General features: G+C 43.8%; 1 protein-coding gene across 1 annotated transcript; it reads right to left on the reverse strand.

The window, feature by feature from the left end:
• Window positions 1-5,607: 5,607 nt before the first annotated feature.
• gpc2 (glypican 2) lies at window positions 5,608-12,649 on the reverse strand (the record flags this gene model as incomplete). The annotated part of the gene is made up of 12 exons (XM_084459575.1): window positions 5,608-5,864; window positions 6,031-6,203; window positions 6,724-6,860; window positions 7,088-7,234; window positions 7,347-7,477; window positions 7,632-7,797; window positions 8,314-8,394; window positions 8,475-8,650; window positions 8,908-9,042; window positions 9,127-9,285; window positions 11,830-11,972; window positions 12,342-12,649. 12 exons carry the CDS (start codon window positions 12,647-12,649, stop codon window positions 5,608-5,610), a joined length of 2,013 nt encoding a protein of 670 aa, XP_084315701.1.
• Between the last annotated feature and the right edge of the window lie 224 nt (window positions 12,650-12,873).

Here is a 12,873-nt window from a genome sequence, read left to right on the forward strand (position 1 = left end):
TGATTCATATATTATAAGATTATTATTAACTGTCAGATATTTGAAGAATGACGAAATGTTGAGGGGGCCGCACTCCACTTCTGTGTGTATGTATGTATGTATGTATGTATGTATCTATGTATGTATGTATGTCTGTATGTATGTATGCATGTATGTATGTATGTATGTATATGTGTCTATGTATGTATGTATGTATGTATGTATGTATGTATGTATGTCTGTATGTATGCATGTATGTATGTATGTATGTATGTATGTATCTATGTATGTATGTATGTATGTATGTATGTATGTATGCATGTATGTATGTATGTATGTATCTATGTATGTATGTATGTATGTATGTATGTATGTATGTATGTATGTATGTATGTATGTATGTATGTATGTATGTATGTATCTATGTATGTATGTATGTATGTATGTATGCATGTATGTATGTATGTATGTATATGTGTCTATGTATGTATGTATGTATGTATGTATGTATGTATGTATGTATGTATGCATGTATGTATGTATGTATGTATGTATGTATGTATGTATGTGTCTATGTATGTATGTATGTATGTATGTATCTATGTATGTATCTATGTATGTATGTCTGTATGTATGTATGTATGTATGTATGTATGTATGTATGTATGTATGCATGTATGTATGTATCTATGTATGTATGTATGTATGTATGTCTGTATGTATGTATGTATGTATGTATGTATGTATGTACACACATGCAAAACACATGCATGGACAGTATGTACTGTACGTGTGGTTTGCACATGTGTGCATTTGTGAGAAACAACTTGTGCTGTGCATTAGTGTATTGCACTGCATGCATCGTGGAGCATGCATGCTAATATATCTGGTGATGTGGTGTTTGTGTAGGGCCTGTGTAGGGCCCTAGGGCATGTGTGCACGCCCACGCTATGGAAACGAAACTCAGCACAACCAAGAGTTGTGGCCAGAGTCATCTCTGCGCTGTGGTAAGCTGAGCTGTTACTCAGAACAGACCTACGCCTGTATCATGCGTGTATGGGTAGCCAAAGGATGTTAACAGAGAAGTTGTCTGAGTTAAGCTCTGAGTATCTGGATCATTTTAGTTTGCTTATGTGTCTGTTTTAGAAACAGCTTCACACAAAGATATTAGTAAGTTTTTATTTTGTAAATATGCAAATAGTGTATTGTGATTTGATATTCTATAATTCTGTATAAATCAGGATTAGAGAGTGGAAAATCAGTAAATCTTAATCATTGAAATCAATCAATCAAAGCTTTATTTGTATAGCGCATTTCATACCCAGAGGCAACACAATGCGCTTTACAGAGAACAAGGGAGGTGGGCATACGACCCACTCTGTACATATTCCAGAGGGAAGCAAAAAAACAGTAATCACCCGGGGGCCAGATAAGTGAGCTGTAAAAATTCTTCCCTGACCCCTCTCAACAAGGCGATCGAGCAAGCTCCAGGAGTATGTTTGTCTACCGGCTAAGAACATTTATAAAGCAATACATTGCATTAAATTACATTTCAGAGTGAGAGAGAATATTCTACGGACATGCTCCATCATCCACAGCAGACACAGGGGTATCTATCGGACTTCGGGAGGTAAAGTCCCCAATATGTTGTCTTAAACATAAAGAAGTCCTCATAAAAGGATACACAACAGCAAAATATAACACTCATTGGTGGGGGGGTAACTGTCATAGCAGGAGTGACATGTTAGCTATACTTACTACAGCTCCACTTATTTATCTGTGAATGTTTTGCTGTGTTTTTTTCTGTGGATGGGATTTATGGGCTGCAAATGAATTGCCCATCTGGGATCATAAAGTTATCTGAATCTGAACCTATAGATGAATGATAACAAGGATTGATTCCCTCCCCTCATACATACGTGTATATAAGTATATAAATGAAGAGAATCTGCAGCTCATCAACACGCATGCAGGCACATATTGACTGTGAAATAATATTTTACAATAATATCACTTAACTGTTGTTTGTTAACTGGATTCAGCCTTGTGTAAACCGTAAGGTCGTAAGCCTTTGATATTTTCCACTCACTGTGTGCAGGATGTGATGCTGAGAGCATTACAGGAAGATCAAAATAGACACCTTACGTTCATCTAAACCACACTGGCACTTAAGTTTCCATGCAGTGTTTGTTGTTTGTGGCCGAACTCTTTTAGGTGTGTGTGTGTGTGTGTGTGTGTGTGTGTGTGTGTGTGTGTGTGTGTGTGTGTGTGTGTGTGTGTGTGTGTGTGTGTGTGTGTGTGCGTGTGTGTGCGTGCGCGCGTCCGTGTGTTTGTGCATGCATGTGTGTGTGTGTGTGAGAGTGAGTGTGTGTGTGTGTGTGTGTGTGTGTGTGTGTGTGTGTGTGTGTGTGTGTGTGTGTGTGTGCGCGCGTGCGTGTGTTTGTGTGTGTGTGTGCTGCAGAAGTGGAAAAACGCTGTTTTCAAAAAGTCAATAATTCCCCTTATCATTACCCAACACAAGCACTTACTTTGAAAACTAGTCTGCTTCCCTTGAATGTGCCTTTTTCACTCTGGTGAGTTGACCAGTGACCAGTAACCAGTAACCAGCAGAGTAACCAGTACCACCAACGATTTTATCTATCTATCTATCTATCTATCTATCTATCTATCTATCTATCTATCTATCTATCTATCTATCTATCTATCTATCTATCTATCTATCTATCTATCCATCTATCTATCTATCTATCTATCTATCTATCTATCTATCTATCTATCTATCTATCTATCTATCTATCTATCTATCTATCTATCTATCTATCTATCTATCTATCTATCTATCTATCTATCAGTAGACACAACAGATTTGAGTATCAACCAGGTAGGTAAGTATGCCATGTTTGTAAAAGTAAATGTGCCTGTCCTCTCCAGCAGAGTGCTGAGTTTGATTTCACTGGTAAACAACATACATGTGAACCTTGTGGTCTGTGCGTGGCCATTGTTTCAGCAACTATCACGCCAGTACCACTACAATCTAGTCCAGGCTAACATTTCACAGTGGATGTCAGTGGGAGCAAAAACTATGACTTAAATGTAAGTGCAATCTTTCAGCAAATGCATATGGTGGATTGTAGTCAACCTCTTATTTCGTAGGGAACACTGATATTTGACTGTTAGCATTAACGGATTGACCTTAAAGGTCAACCTGTGAGAGTGGTTTGTGAAATCTGCCCCAGAAACACTGCGGCCCATTGATATAAAATAGCGCCATCTAGTGAATGATAAGAGAGCCACACATTCTTGATAATCGGATTTCTACTTCTGTGCTGTGTTCAGTTTGTCCTCCTGTAATTGTCTATCATTTATAGGACAATTTAAAATGGACACATGCAGAGTCATGCAGTAGGCGTGTCCTGTAGTAGCGTGGACCCGCAGATAGACCTACTTGACCTCACTGAGCCTTGGGTTTCAGTAGCCAGCTATATCCACATGGGGGCGACAGAGACCATACTGAGAAGAAGGAACAGTGAATTCCAGCTGGAGCTTCCTGGGCAGAGGATGTATGTTCACTGAGACCCAGCTCTGGTCTTGCCTCTCCATTTGATGCCTCATTATGTCAATAGATTATCCATTTTCTATTATGTCATCACTGTTATCACTTTTGAGCCATTCACTTACTGTAATCTGGTGTGACAGTGTGAGGATGCATGACATCCTCATCAGTCTGTATACTGAGTCCACTATCGGGAATGTCTGTCGTAGGACCCTAGTCCTCAACCTTCATCAGCATAAGCCTTCATCAGCGTAATCTGTGTTTGTCTGTCTTTCATGTGTTTCATATTTGCAAAATGAAAGAGCGGAAAAATACATTTGAAGGTATGTTTATTTGATTTTACAAAATGGATTGACTTTGAGTTTGTGTTTTGCCAACACCGAGATAAATAAAAACGACTATACCGCAAGAAATAAAATCTGTTAACATAAGGTTTACTGGAACTTGTTAATACCAAAAATGTTTACAACATCTTCATGACAAAGTTGTGCTATTCTTTCACAGGAATGGAATGTGATGTACCGTTGTTGAGAGTGGTGAGAATGAAAAGGAGGTCAGGCATTTTGCTCTAAAAACTGTAGAAGATATTACTTGAATGTGGATATTGAAAGAAACACAATTAGAACCAACTAATCCATTAGAATCATGCAATATGATAGTCGACAGCGCCTATGATTGTAATACTGTTGATGTAATACTGTACTGTAATACCCCTCATACTGTACTTTCACCACTCTCATACAGATGTGCTATCCTATTTATTGTACACAAGAACCACTTTGAGTAACACACATACAAACCCCAATCAAACATGTGATGTCGCAACTTCATTCAACAGGAAGTGTGCTTCAACATGTACATTCTTAATGTTTCTCCATCTTTGCTGGTTGACCTTCATCTCTCCTTAGCTATTTCCATTTTCTTTTCATTACATCCAAGCTATTTCTTTTCTGTCTTTCCCTCAGTCTCCTAGTATTCAAACACTTTGTGAGAATCAGAATGTCCTTGGACTATTTCTCATGTTGGGTCTCGTCTCCCTAATCTTTCACAGCTTCTCACATCTCAAAGCATCTATTGTCTTCATGTTCCCCGACAATGTCATCCCTCCGCTCTCTCAACTCTCGTCACACTTTGCTTTTCTTTTTCCACTCTTTACATTGGTAGTAACTTTGAGCGTTTTTTCCTCTTCCATATGTCTTCCATGTTTGGAGCTCAGTCAATAAAGCTCCCTTAGTCTTTTGTTGCTTTTAGGAAAAGTAAGTAGAAAAGTTTGAATACTGTAAAAGCACCATTATGAAACCCCATCTCCACCAGCCCCACACACACGCATGTGAACACCAACACACACACAGTTCAGCGTATCAGAACACATTATAACACACACACACACACACACACACACACACACAGACACTCACACACACACACACAGACACTCACACATCATAACACACAGACACTCACACATCATAACACACACACAGACACTCACACACACACAGACACTCACACACACATCAGAACACTTCCATAAATACAAACAATGTAAAATGCTAATAAATAAGCCATCAATAAATTATATGACTGCCGTTCAGGATATATAAAAAAAAAAGTTGACTTCTCCTTCAGTTATATGCTCCTCACGTGACATTTTGTGAGAACATTTTAACTGACCAAGTTATCTCATAGCAGTAGGGGAATCAGTTGGCCACCATAATGGCACAAAATGTGATTAAAGTTCAATAATTTTGAGACGATTAAATCCGATGCCAGTGAAAATCATGGGCAAGAATGGGGAATCTGAGTTTCTCAACAGAGGGCCAGAATATATTTGTATGAAATAAGAGCATCTCTGTGTTGGTACATTTTAGAAAAGTATTAGATTTATTTTACTGCTGGCTCAATGCCTTGTAAACGGTGAGATTCGACCAAATTATCATAGAAAATCACTCCCTAAGAGGTCAATATTGTGCTTATAAATTAAAAATATTGTTACTTTTACTTGTTACTTTTTTATTAAATTAATAAAAAGTAACAAGCCACCACATCACTGAGACTCACGTTGCAGTAACCAGCTATCTCCACATGGGGGCGCCAGTGACCATAAAAGACAAAGGGAACAGCGGAACAAGAGAGAACGTCAACTGGCAGGCAGCTGACCTAGCCCTGTTCTTGTTCCACTTGGATCCATTTCGCTCCTTGACGCGTGGGGGCTTGACGGGGGTAGAAGGTTTCTCTGGCGGCTTGCTGTAGGGTGGGGAGTGTGACCCGTAGCCTGTCCAATCATCACTGTACCTCTCGCCCCCTCCCCCTGAACCACTGCCCTCCTCACCTGTAGTGGGGAGAAGATAGAACATGTGTGAGATAGAGAGATAGAGAGAAAGCGAGAGAGAGAGAAAGAGAACGAGAGAGACACAGATGGGAGAAAAACAAAACAAAGTGAGAGAAAAGGAATACATCATCTCGCTGAGGTGAAGATGACAAGAGGAAACACTCACTGTCCATGAAGTCAGTGTCCTGTCCAGCCTGCGCATTCCTCAGTCTGTTGGTGGCCACTCTCAGCTCCATGATGAGCTGTCTGGTCCTAACGTCTGGTCTGGCGATGTCCACCTCCACCTCTGGGTTGTTAATCTGGCTGACCAGGCCGTCGCCCGTCACGTCAGGGAGGTACCTGATAACACACACACCAATATTATTAGAATATAACCAGTAATCTTCCCAAAACATATTCACCCAATATGCACATCACACCAACACACATGAATATGCCAGAGGCGGTAATACTGTCTAAATTGTCTAAAACACTAATTCAAGATTCAAGAGATTCCTTTTATTTTTTCGCATGTAATGTACGGTGTACAATCACAGTGAAATGTTGCTGCCGGCCCTAATATTACGCTCGATACAGTTAAACTCTAATATTCAATTTCCAAATTCCAAATTTTAATTTACAAAATGTACAAATTAACCCAAATTGCACACCGAGTACACTTATTGTAGTCATTAGTATTGCCACGTCGTTGACACGAGCAGTACTGCATGTACCTGTTAGCAGTGAGCACACATCCGTGACGCACATCGGGGACCGAGAACACAAACGCACACAGAACACGCTCCACCCGTCCTCTCCCACGCTCCCACATCCTCCCACCTCTCCACACCTCCGCTGCCCTCCGCCCCGTCTCACGCACCTCCCCCTGGTCTGTCCGTTCCAGCAGCGGTCCTCGTTGGTGACGTCGGCGGCCATCTTCTCGTCGTTGCAGATGGTGTGTGGGAGGGAAACCCAGAATCCCCGCATGGGCCGCAGTCTCTCCTTCAGGTCGGAGACCTGCGCGTGGGAGGCAGGAAGCAGACGGTGAGTCGCGGATCGCGCTCCCATCTGGCTCGCGGCCGGAGACCACATAAACACAGAGGCTAGAAATAAACATACTAACTCCCCCAGCTCCCCGACCCAAATCAAACTGTTTCTCCCTTATATTTCACCGAAATCCGATTGGTTACCACTATCCTCCCCGACTTCTCTAATCACCCCCCTCGTCCTCTTCCTCCCCTCACCAGACGGTCTAGGTTGGTGCCGGCGGCAGTGGTGGGCTTCTCCTCGGGGCTGTAGGTACGGAAGGGTCTCCTGTTGCCCGTCGGCTCTTTGGGCGAGCGCCTGGACCTCCCCGGGGCCGGCCGGGGGCTCCCACAGCCCTGGAACACCTGGAGGGCAGAGCGTAGCGCACGTCTGTCAACCTACAGGCCCCTCGCTTGTCTGAATGTTACAACACCGCCATTCCTGACCCCCCTCCCTCCGCCCCTGTCCTGTCCTCGCCTTGGTGGAGGTGGTGACGCTGTTCTCCTGCATGTGCATGATGGCCTCGGAGACCTTGACGGCAATGGAGTCGGCGGCCAGCTCCATGTTGAACGGTCCCTCCAGCTTCTCTGACACCTGGTACAGAGCATCTGAAGGAGGAGATGATTTAGACTGGCTATGACATATGCCTAAAGCTTATCTAATGTAATGAATATCTAATGACTAAAAACATTCATTCTATTAACAAGACCCCTCCTCCTTCTAAATATCCCGCCTCCAGGCCCTGATTAGTCCTCCACTCACCAATGAAGTTGTTCCACTCCGTGTCCAGGTCGGCCTGATTGGCCAGGCAGCCTTTCATCACGTTGAGGCAGAGGGAGTGGCAGGGGCGCAGGGAGGGGACGCCGCGGCACAGCGGGCAGTACCACTGACGCATCAGGGCGCCGGCACACTCCGCGCTGGCACTCAGCTACGCAGGAGAGGAGCGAGGAGGAGGAGGGGAGAAGAGCAAGTCAAGACAGGACAACTGGGACGACTGTCTGGGAGTGTGGGTGGCCGAGACGTCTGTATCTGTGTATTTGCAGTGCATGTTATGGAATGCCGCTTGGTCGTGCGTGTTTCATAAGTTAGTATTTGTGTGTATATAGGACCCCCCTCGAAAATTAGATGCTACATCTCAAGGAGCTGTCCTCGATATCCTTCAATAAATTCGAACGCTATAAAAACAAGCACGAATTCGCAATAGGTGCCACCAGGTACGAGCTGTAGAGTACAAGCATTTTCAATCGGTCTGAAACTTCTCCTGTTGTCTAATTAGGGGATTAGTAACAGCTGTGGTGCCACTGTGGACAACAGAAGCATTGCATTGTGGACATTTTGGAAGACCAACCAAACAACCGACAGAGCGAGCTACAATAGAGCAGCTGGTCACAGCTAAAAATAAGGATCTAACATCAAGAACAACTGCAAAAACAAATTATTTTACCTTAGTGGCTTTGTTGACAATGTCCCGTCCCATAGCCAAGCCTTGGGCCAGTGCTCTAGCTGCAATGAATGCCCTCGACACCTGAGGGTGACAGCAAGAGATTCATTGAAAACCGAATCAACCAACCTAATGTCGGATTTTTTCATTTACGTTTGACTCACTTGAACACGCAGTTTTCGAGGAACGTCCCCAAAAGGCTGAAGCTGCTCAGTGTGTTTGCTGACACACTCCAGGTAATCCTCACTGAACTGGTACTGGGGGTTGACCAGGGTGAAGACCCGCTCCACTAGTCTGGACCAGAAGTCTGACAGAACCTCAGACAGGCTTACACTGCCGCCTGTGGACCAAAGCAAGAACTGATGCTTTGATTAGGCTTGACCATCAATCAGTTTAACCCCAACTAGTTACTCTCTTGCCACAGCACATTTACAGTAAGCAACGATGCAGTGTTGACATAGAAACCTCAAAAGCATTCATGGGCGCATAATATTAAGGCTATGTTTCCTCTTGAAAAGTCTGAATGACCTTTCAGAAGCCATTACGAACCTCAGGTTCAAAACAACCAAAGAGGGTTGAGAGACAGGACCCACTAACCAGAGTAGTACCTGCGCAGCTCCACAAACAGCTCTTGGAAGACATGGGCATTCTGGGTGAAGAGTCGTCCATAAGTCTTGGTGAACATCTGATTCATGGACCTCTCTGACAAGTCTATGAGCTCCATGAAGAACTCTGGGGTTGAGAGAATGAGAAGTTGAAATGTTTGGCATGTACACACTCCGTGAAGTTTTAAAACCTTGTTAAAGTGTAGTTTACCATCAAACTTGCGATGCCTCTGGGTAAACGTGGTCAACAGGAACTGGCTTGTGTCCTCAATGGCAGACAGGAAGTCACTCTCACTCTGGTGAGACAGAGTTTCCTCCATCTGACTGGAACAGCAGGTGTAGTCCTGCGGACACAGGCGAAGGTGCTCACCTGGACCAATAGAAAAGCAGATAGGATCAAACACCAGACATGTTACACTGTACAGTAAACATGTTCAAAATGGGTAAGTGAGAGCTAGTCGCTGCCCTGTATTTATTTTTGCCATTCAAACATATTTTGAGATTACAGTAGTCTATTTGTCTGATGTAACAATAATTAATTGCGCCGATTAAGCAAGCAAGTAGGGTGTTCACTGTGTGTGTGTGTGTATGTGTGTGTGTGTGTGTGCGCGTGCTCATTTTGTTCACACCATAGCTTGAAAACAAATAACCCTGGCTGCGTTCCCATCGCATACTTCCAGTATGTACTACAGCTGCCCCTAGAAAGTATGTACTTTGCACACAGTACGCATACAATTGGGACATACCACTTTGTCATAACATTGAGCCATGAAATTTGTCCACATCCGTCGCAGTCCATAAAGCGACATCCATCCACAGCTGTCACGACTCGCATATGTGACGTTATTTCCACTGTACAATGGATTGTGGGTCAGAATAGCCAGAAGAGTCTGCTGGCTTGCATACTGCAAAATACGACCGGATGTAGTAGGAACATCCGGGTATTTTCGCCATACTGCATGTGGCATACTATGTATTCGGACATAGGCTACTACATCCTTTTTTGGCATAGGCTACTATATAGTATGGAAGTATGTGATTCAGAACGCAGTGAGACATTCATACTTGGTACAAATGTTCCGCCCATGGTACCCTGGACTGATAAGATTTTAGTGCTGATCTGAATTACAGGGCGGATCCACAAATTATTTTTCTCTTTTGTTATGAAAGTATAGGAGTTAATACTTCCGACCCACAACTAGAGGGCAGCAACGTCTACCTCTCTACATTGCATGCATCCCTACATTGCATGTAACTCCTTATCCTTATATTTCTGTCCATGAGAACAATTATTTTTTGTTTGTGTGGTATTTATTCCGTTGGAGACTCCCGAGACTGCCCTAAGCAACACTCAACAAGGAAGTGATTTGGCATGACAGCATGAATTTGGAGACGTTTAGGATCAATCTGTAATGGGAAAGAAATCCAGCGAATATGTCAATTAATGCAAGGTTTATTGACCTAGGAAAACAGTTTTTCTTTTTGTTCAAGTAACATGAGGAGGGGAACTCCTCTAGCCAGCATGTTAAACGGGAAACCCCCTCTATATGACATCACGGGCGTTGCTATGACGACCAACTACAGAATACTAGTTTGCAATGGAAAAAAGTACAGCAAATAAAGTCGAATCAAGTTGACCCGGTACCATGCTATAGAAGATGCCATATAATGCGCAATTTGGCATCTCACCCGAGTGTGGTCTATTTCTTCCATTGCAAATAATTGCTTTCATTGCAAATAATCTGATCTATTTCCAGTCTATCATTAGCCCAACACAGCCATCAAATCTGTCAGTGAGTCATTGGCTGGAAGTGAGTCTGCTCCTCTGCTTGATTAGAGAAACACAACCGGAGATATGGTGGTAATTGAAAATTCCAATTCATACTCATGAATTATTCTTATACTACAATCCATGTCTGTCTTTGTTCACCAATAGCCTACTCAGGTTGGGCCTCATATAGGCCTAGTGGAGTTGATAGGTAGCCTGCTATGCAAACATTGCCAACCAGTAAGGCAGCAATGGGTGGGGAAATGGTTTGCTGACGGAAAACATTTTTTCTGCTCTTCGTTTTAACTTAGCCTAATTTTAAACAGAAGTCTGAATAACACCACCCTTCTAGTGCTTGTCTCTACCCTTTGTCCTATCTTTGACTCACTAGGCTATTAACCCTATCTCTCATTCCTCCATTTCCATTTCTCATCAGCCCTCGCTCTCCCGACCATCTGCTCCCCTGGCCCACGGGACAGGGAGGGCCAAGACTCAGACAGAGATTACCCCCCCCTCGCCTCCCACACACACACACACACACACACACACACACACACACAGCTAATCAATACTTCTCACATTGCTGTAACATGCTCAACCCCCCCCAAAAAATAAACCCACCCGAACTGTAGGGGTGCATGAAACACCTTTAACAATAGCCTTGCTGTCTGTCTGCAAAGGGTCTCTTCATTGAGACCAGGCTACGTCTCACACATAGGCTAGCCTACTTGCTGTATTTGTACTCAGTTTCTCATAAATTAGGCTACATCATTAAAAGGATGGACTTCACTAAAATATAAATCTACACAAATAGCCTATGGTTTGTTCCCATAGTAAATAATAATGTTTTTTATCAGTAGATTGGCTGATCAACTCATCAGCCTACATCCACTAATTAGGGGCGAGGTTCTTTGTTGCACCGGTGTTTACATTTACTATGCCTTCCTTACAGAAAACCCTCTGTAACTTACACTAAAGGATAGTCTACATCCAGGTCTAATCCTGTTTTCAGTTGCCGAACATTTCATTAATTTCGACATACCCTACTAAATATAGCCTACCGATAGGCTAAGTTCCAATCAACATGTTGTAATATAGCCAACGCTTTAAAAAAAATAATATTATTATTATTTTACACCGCCTTACCTGAAATGTGAGTCAACGGGGCGGTGTGTGTGTTGTAGCCCTTCTCTCCATACACCTGCCGCGTCTCGGTGCAGCTCCTACCCGCTGATACCGGGCCCCAGGTCCACGACAGGGCAGCAAACGTGAGCAGCACCAGCGGGTACCTGTGATGAGGGAGCCTGGGATGAGGGAGCCTGTGATGAGGGAGCCTGGGATGAGGGAGCCTGTGATGAGGGAGCCTGTGAACCATCTTCGCCGGTAGTGCAGCCGAAACAATGTATAACAAGATTGTCCTGTAGCCTAGGCGAGGAAAAGGAATGTCTCAAAGTAAATCGGTAGACTCCTTTTAGTTTATCATATTCCGCACGAGGACCAGTTTAGAGCAACAACGACATCATTTTTCCAGTGGAAATATTGTCAATTTTGTCATTGGAAAGAGAACCGCCGTGGTAGAGGATAGATGACTGATGTAGGCTAGATCGGAACGGGGGTATCAGTGATCGCACCCCCAGCCTCGCTATCTGTCTCTGAACAATGAGCCGTGCAACACGAGGGGGGCGGAGTGGTGGAGAAGGTGCGGGCTGTGGTGGGGGCTGTGAGGCTGGGGGGCTGTGGTGGGGGCTGTGAGGCTGGGGGGGCTGTGGTGGGGGCTGTGAGGCTGGGGGGGCTGGGGTGGGGGCTGTGAGGCTGGGGGGGCTGTGGTGGGGGCTGTGAGGCTGGGGGGGCTGTGGTGGGGGCTGTGAGGCTGGGGGGGGCTGTGGTGGGGGCTGTGAGGCTGGGGTGGGGGCTGTGAGGGCTGGTAGACACCGCAAGGTCCTAAATTCCCATGATTGATTTTCATTCATAGAGCACTTCCCAACTCACCAAACTGGGAATGGCTTAACCATAGCCTTATTATTTACAGGTTCACGTGTTTACTTATATGAAATCCCTACCCTGTGGTTTGGTTTAAGAAACAAAATATGCAGAGAGGATTGGTTCAGTTTATTGCATTTAATTAATAGTCTACTCTGAATTTAATTTAATTCAACTAAACTATGTAAATGAACCATAGCTAGATAGAAA

The sequence above is a fragment of the Borostomias antarcticus genome, assembly GCF_949987555.1.
Source record: "Borostomias antarcticus genome assembly, chromosome: 28".
Taxonomy (NCBI): domain Eukaryota; kingdom Metazoa; phylum Chordata; class Actinopteri; order Stomiiformes; family Stomiidae; genus Borostomias; species Borostomias antarcticus.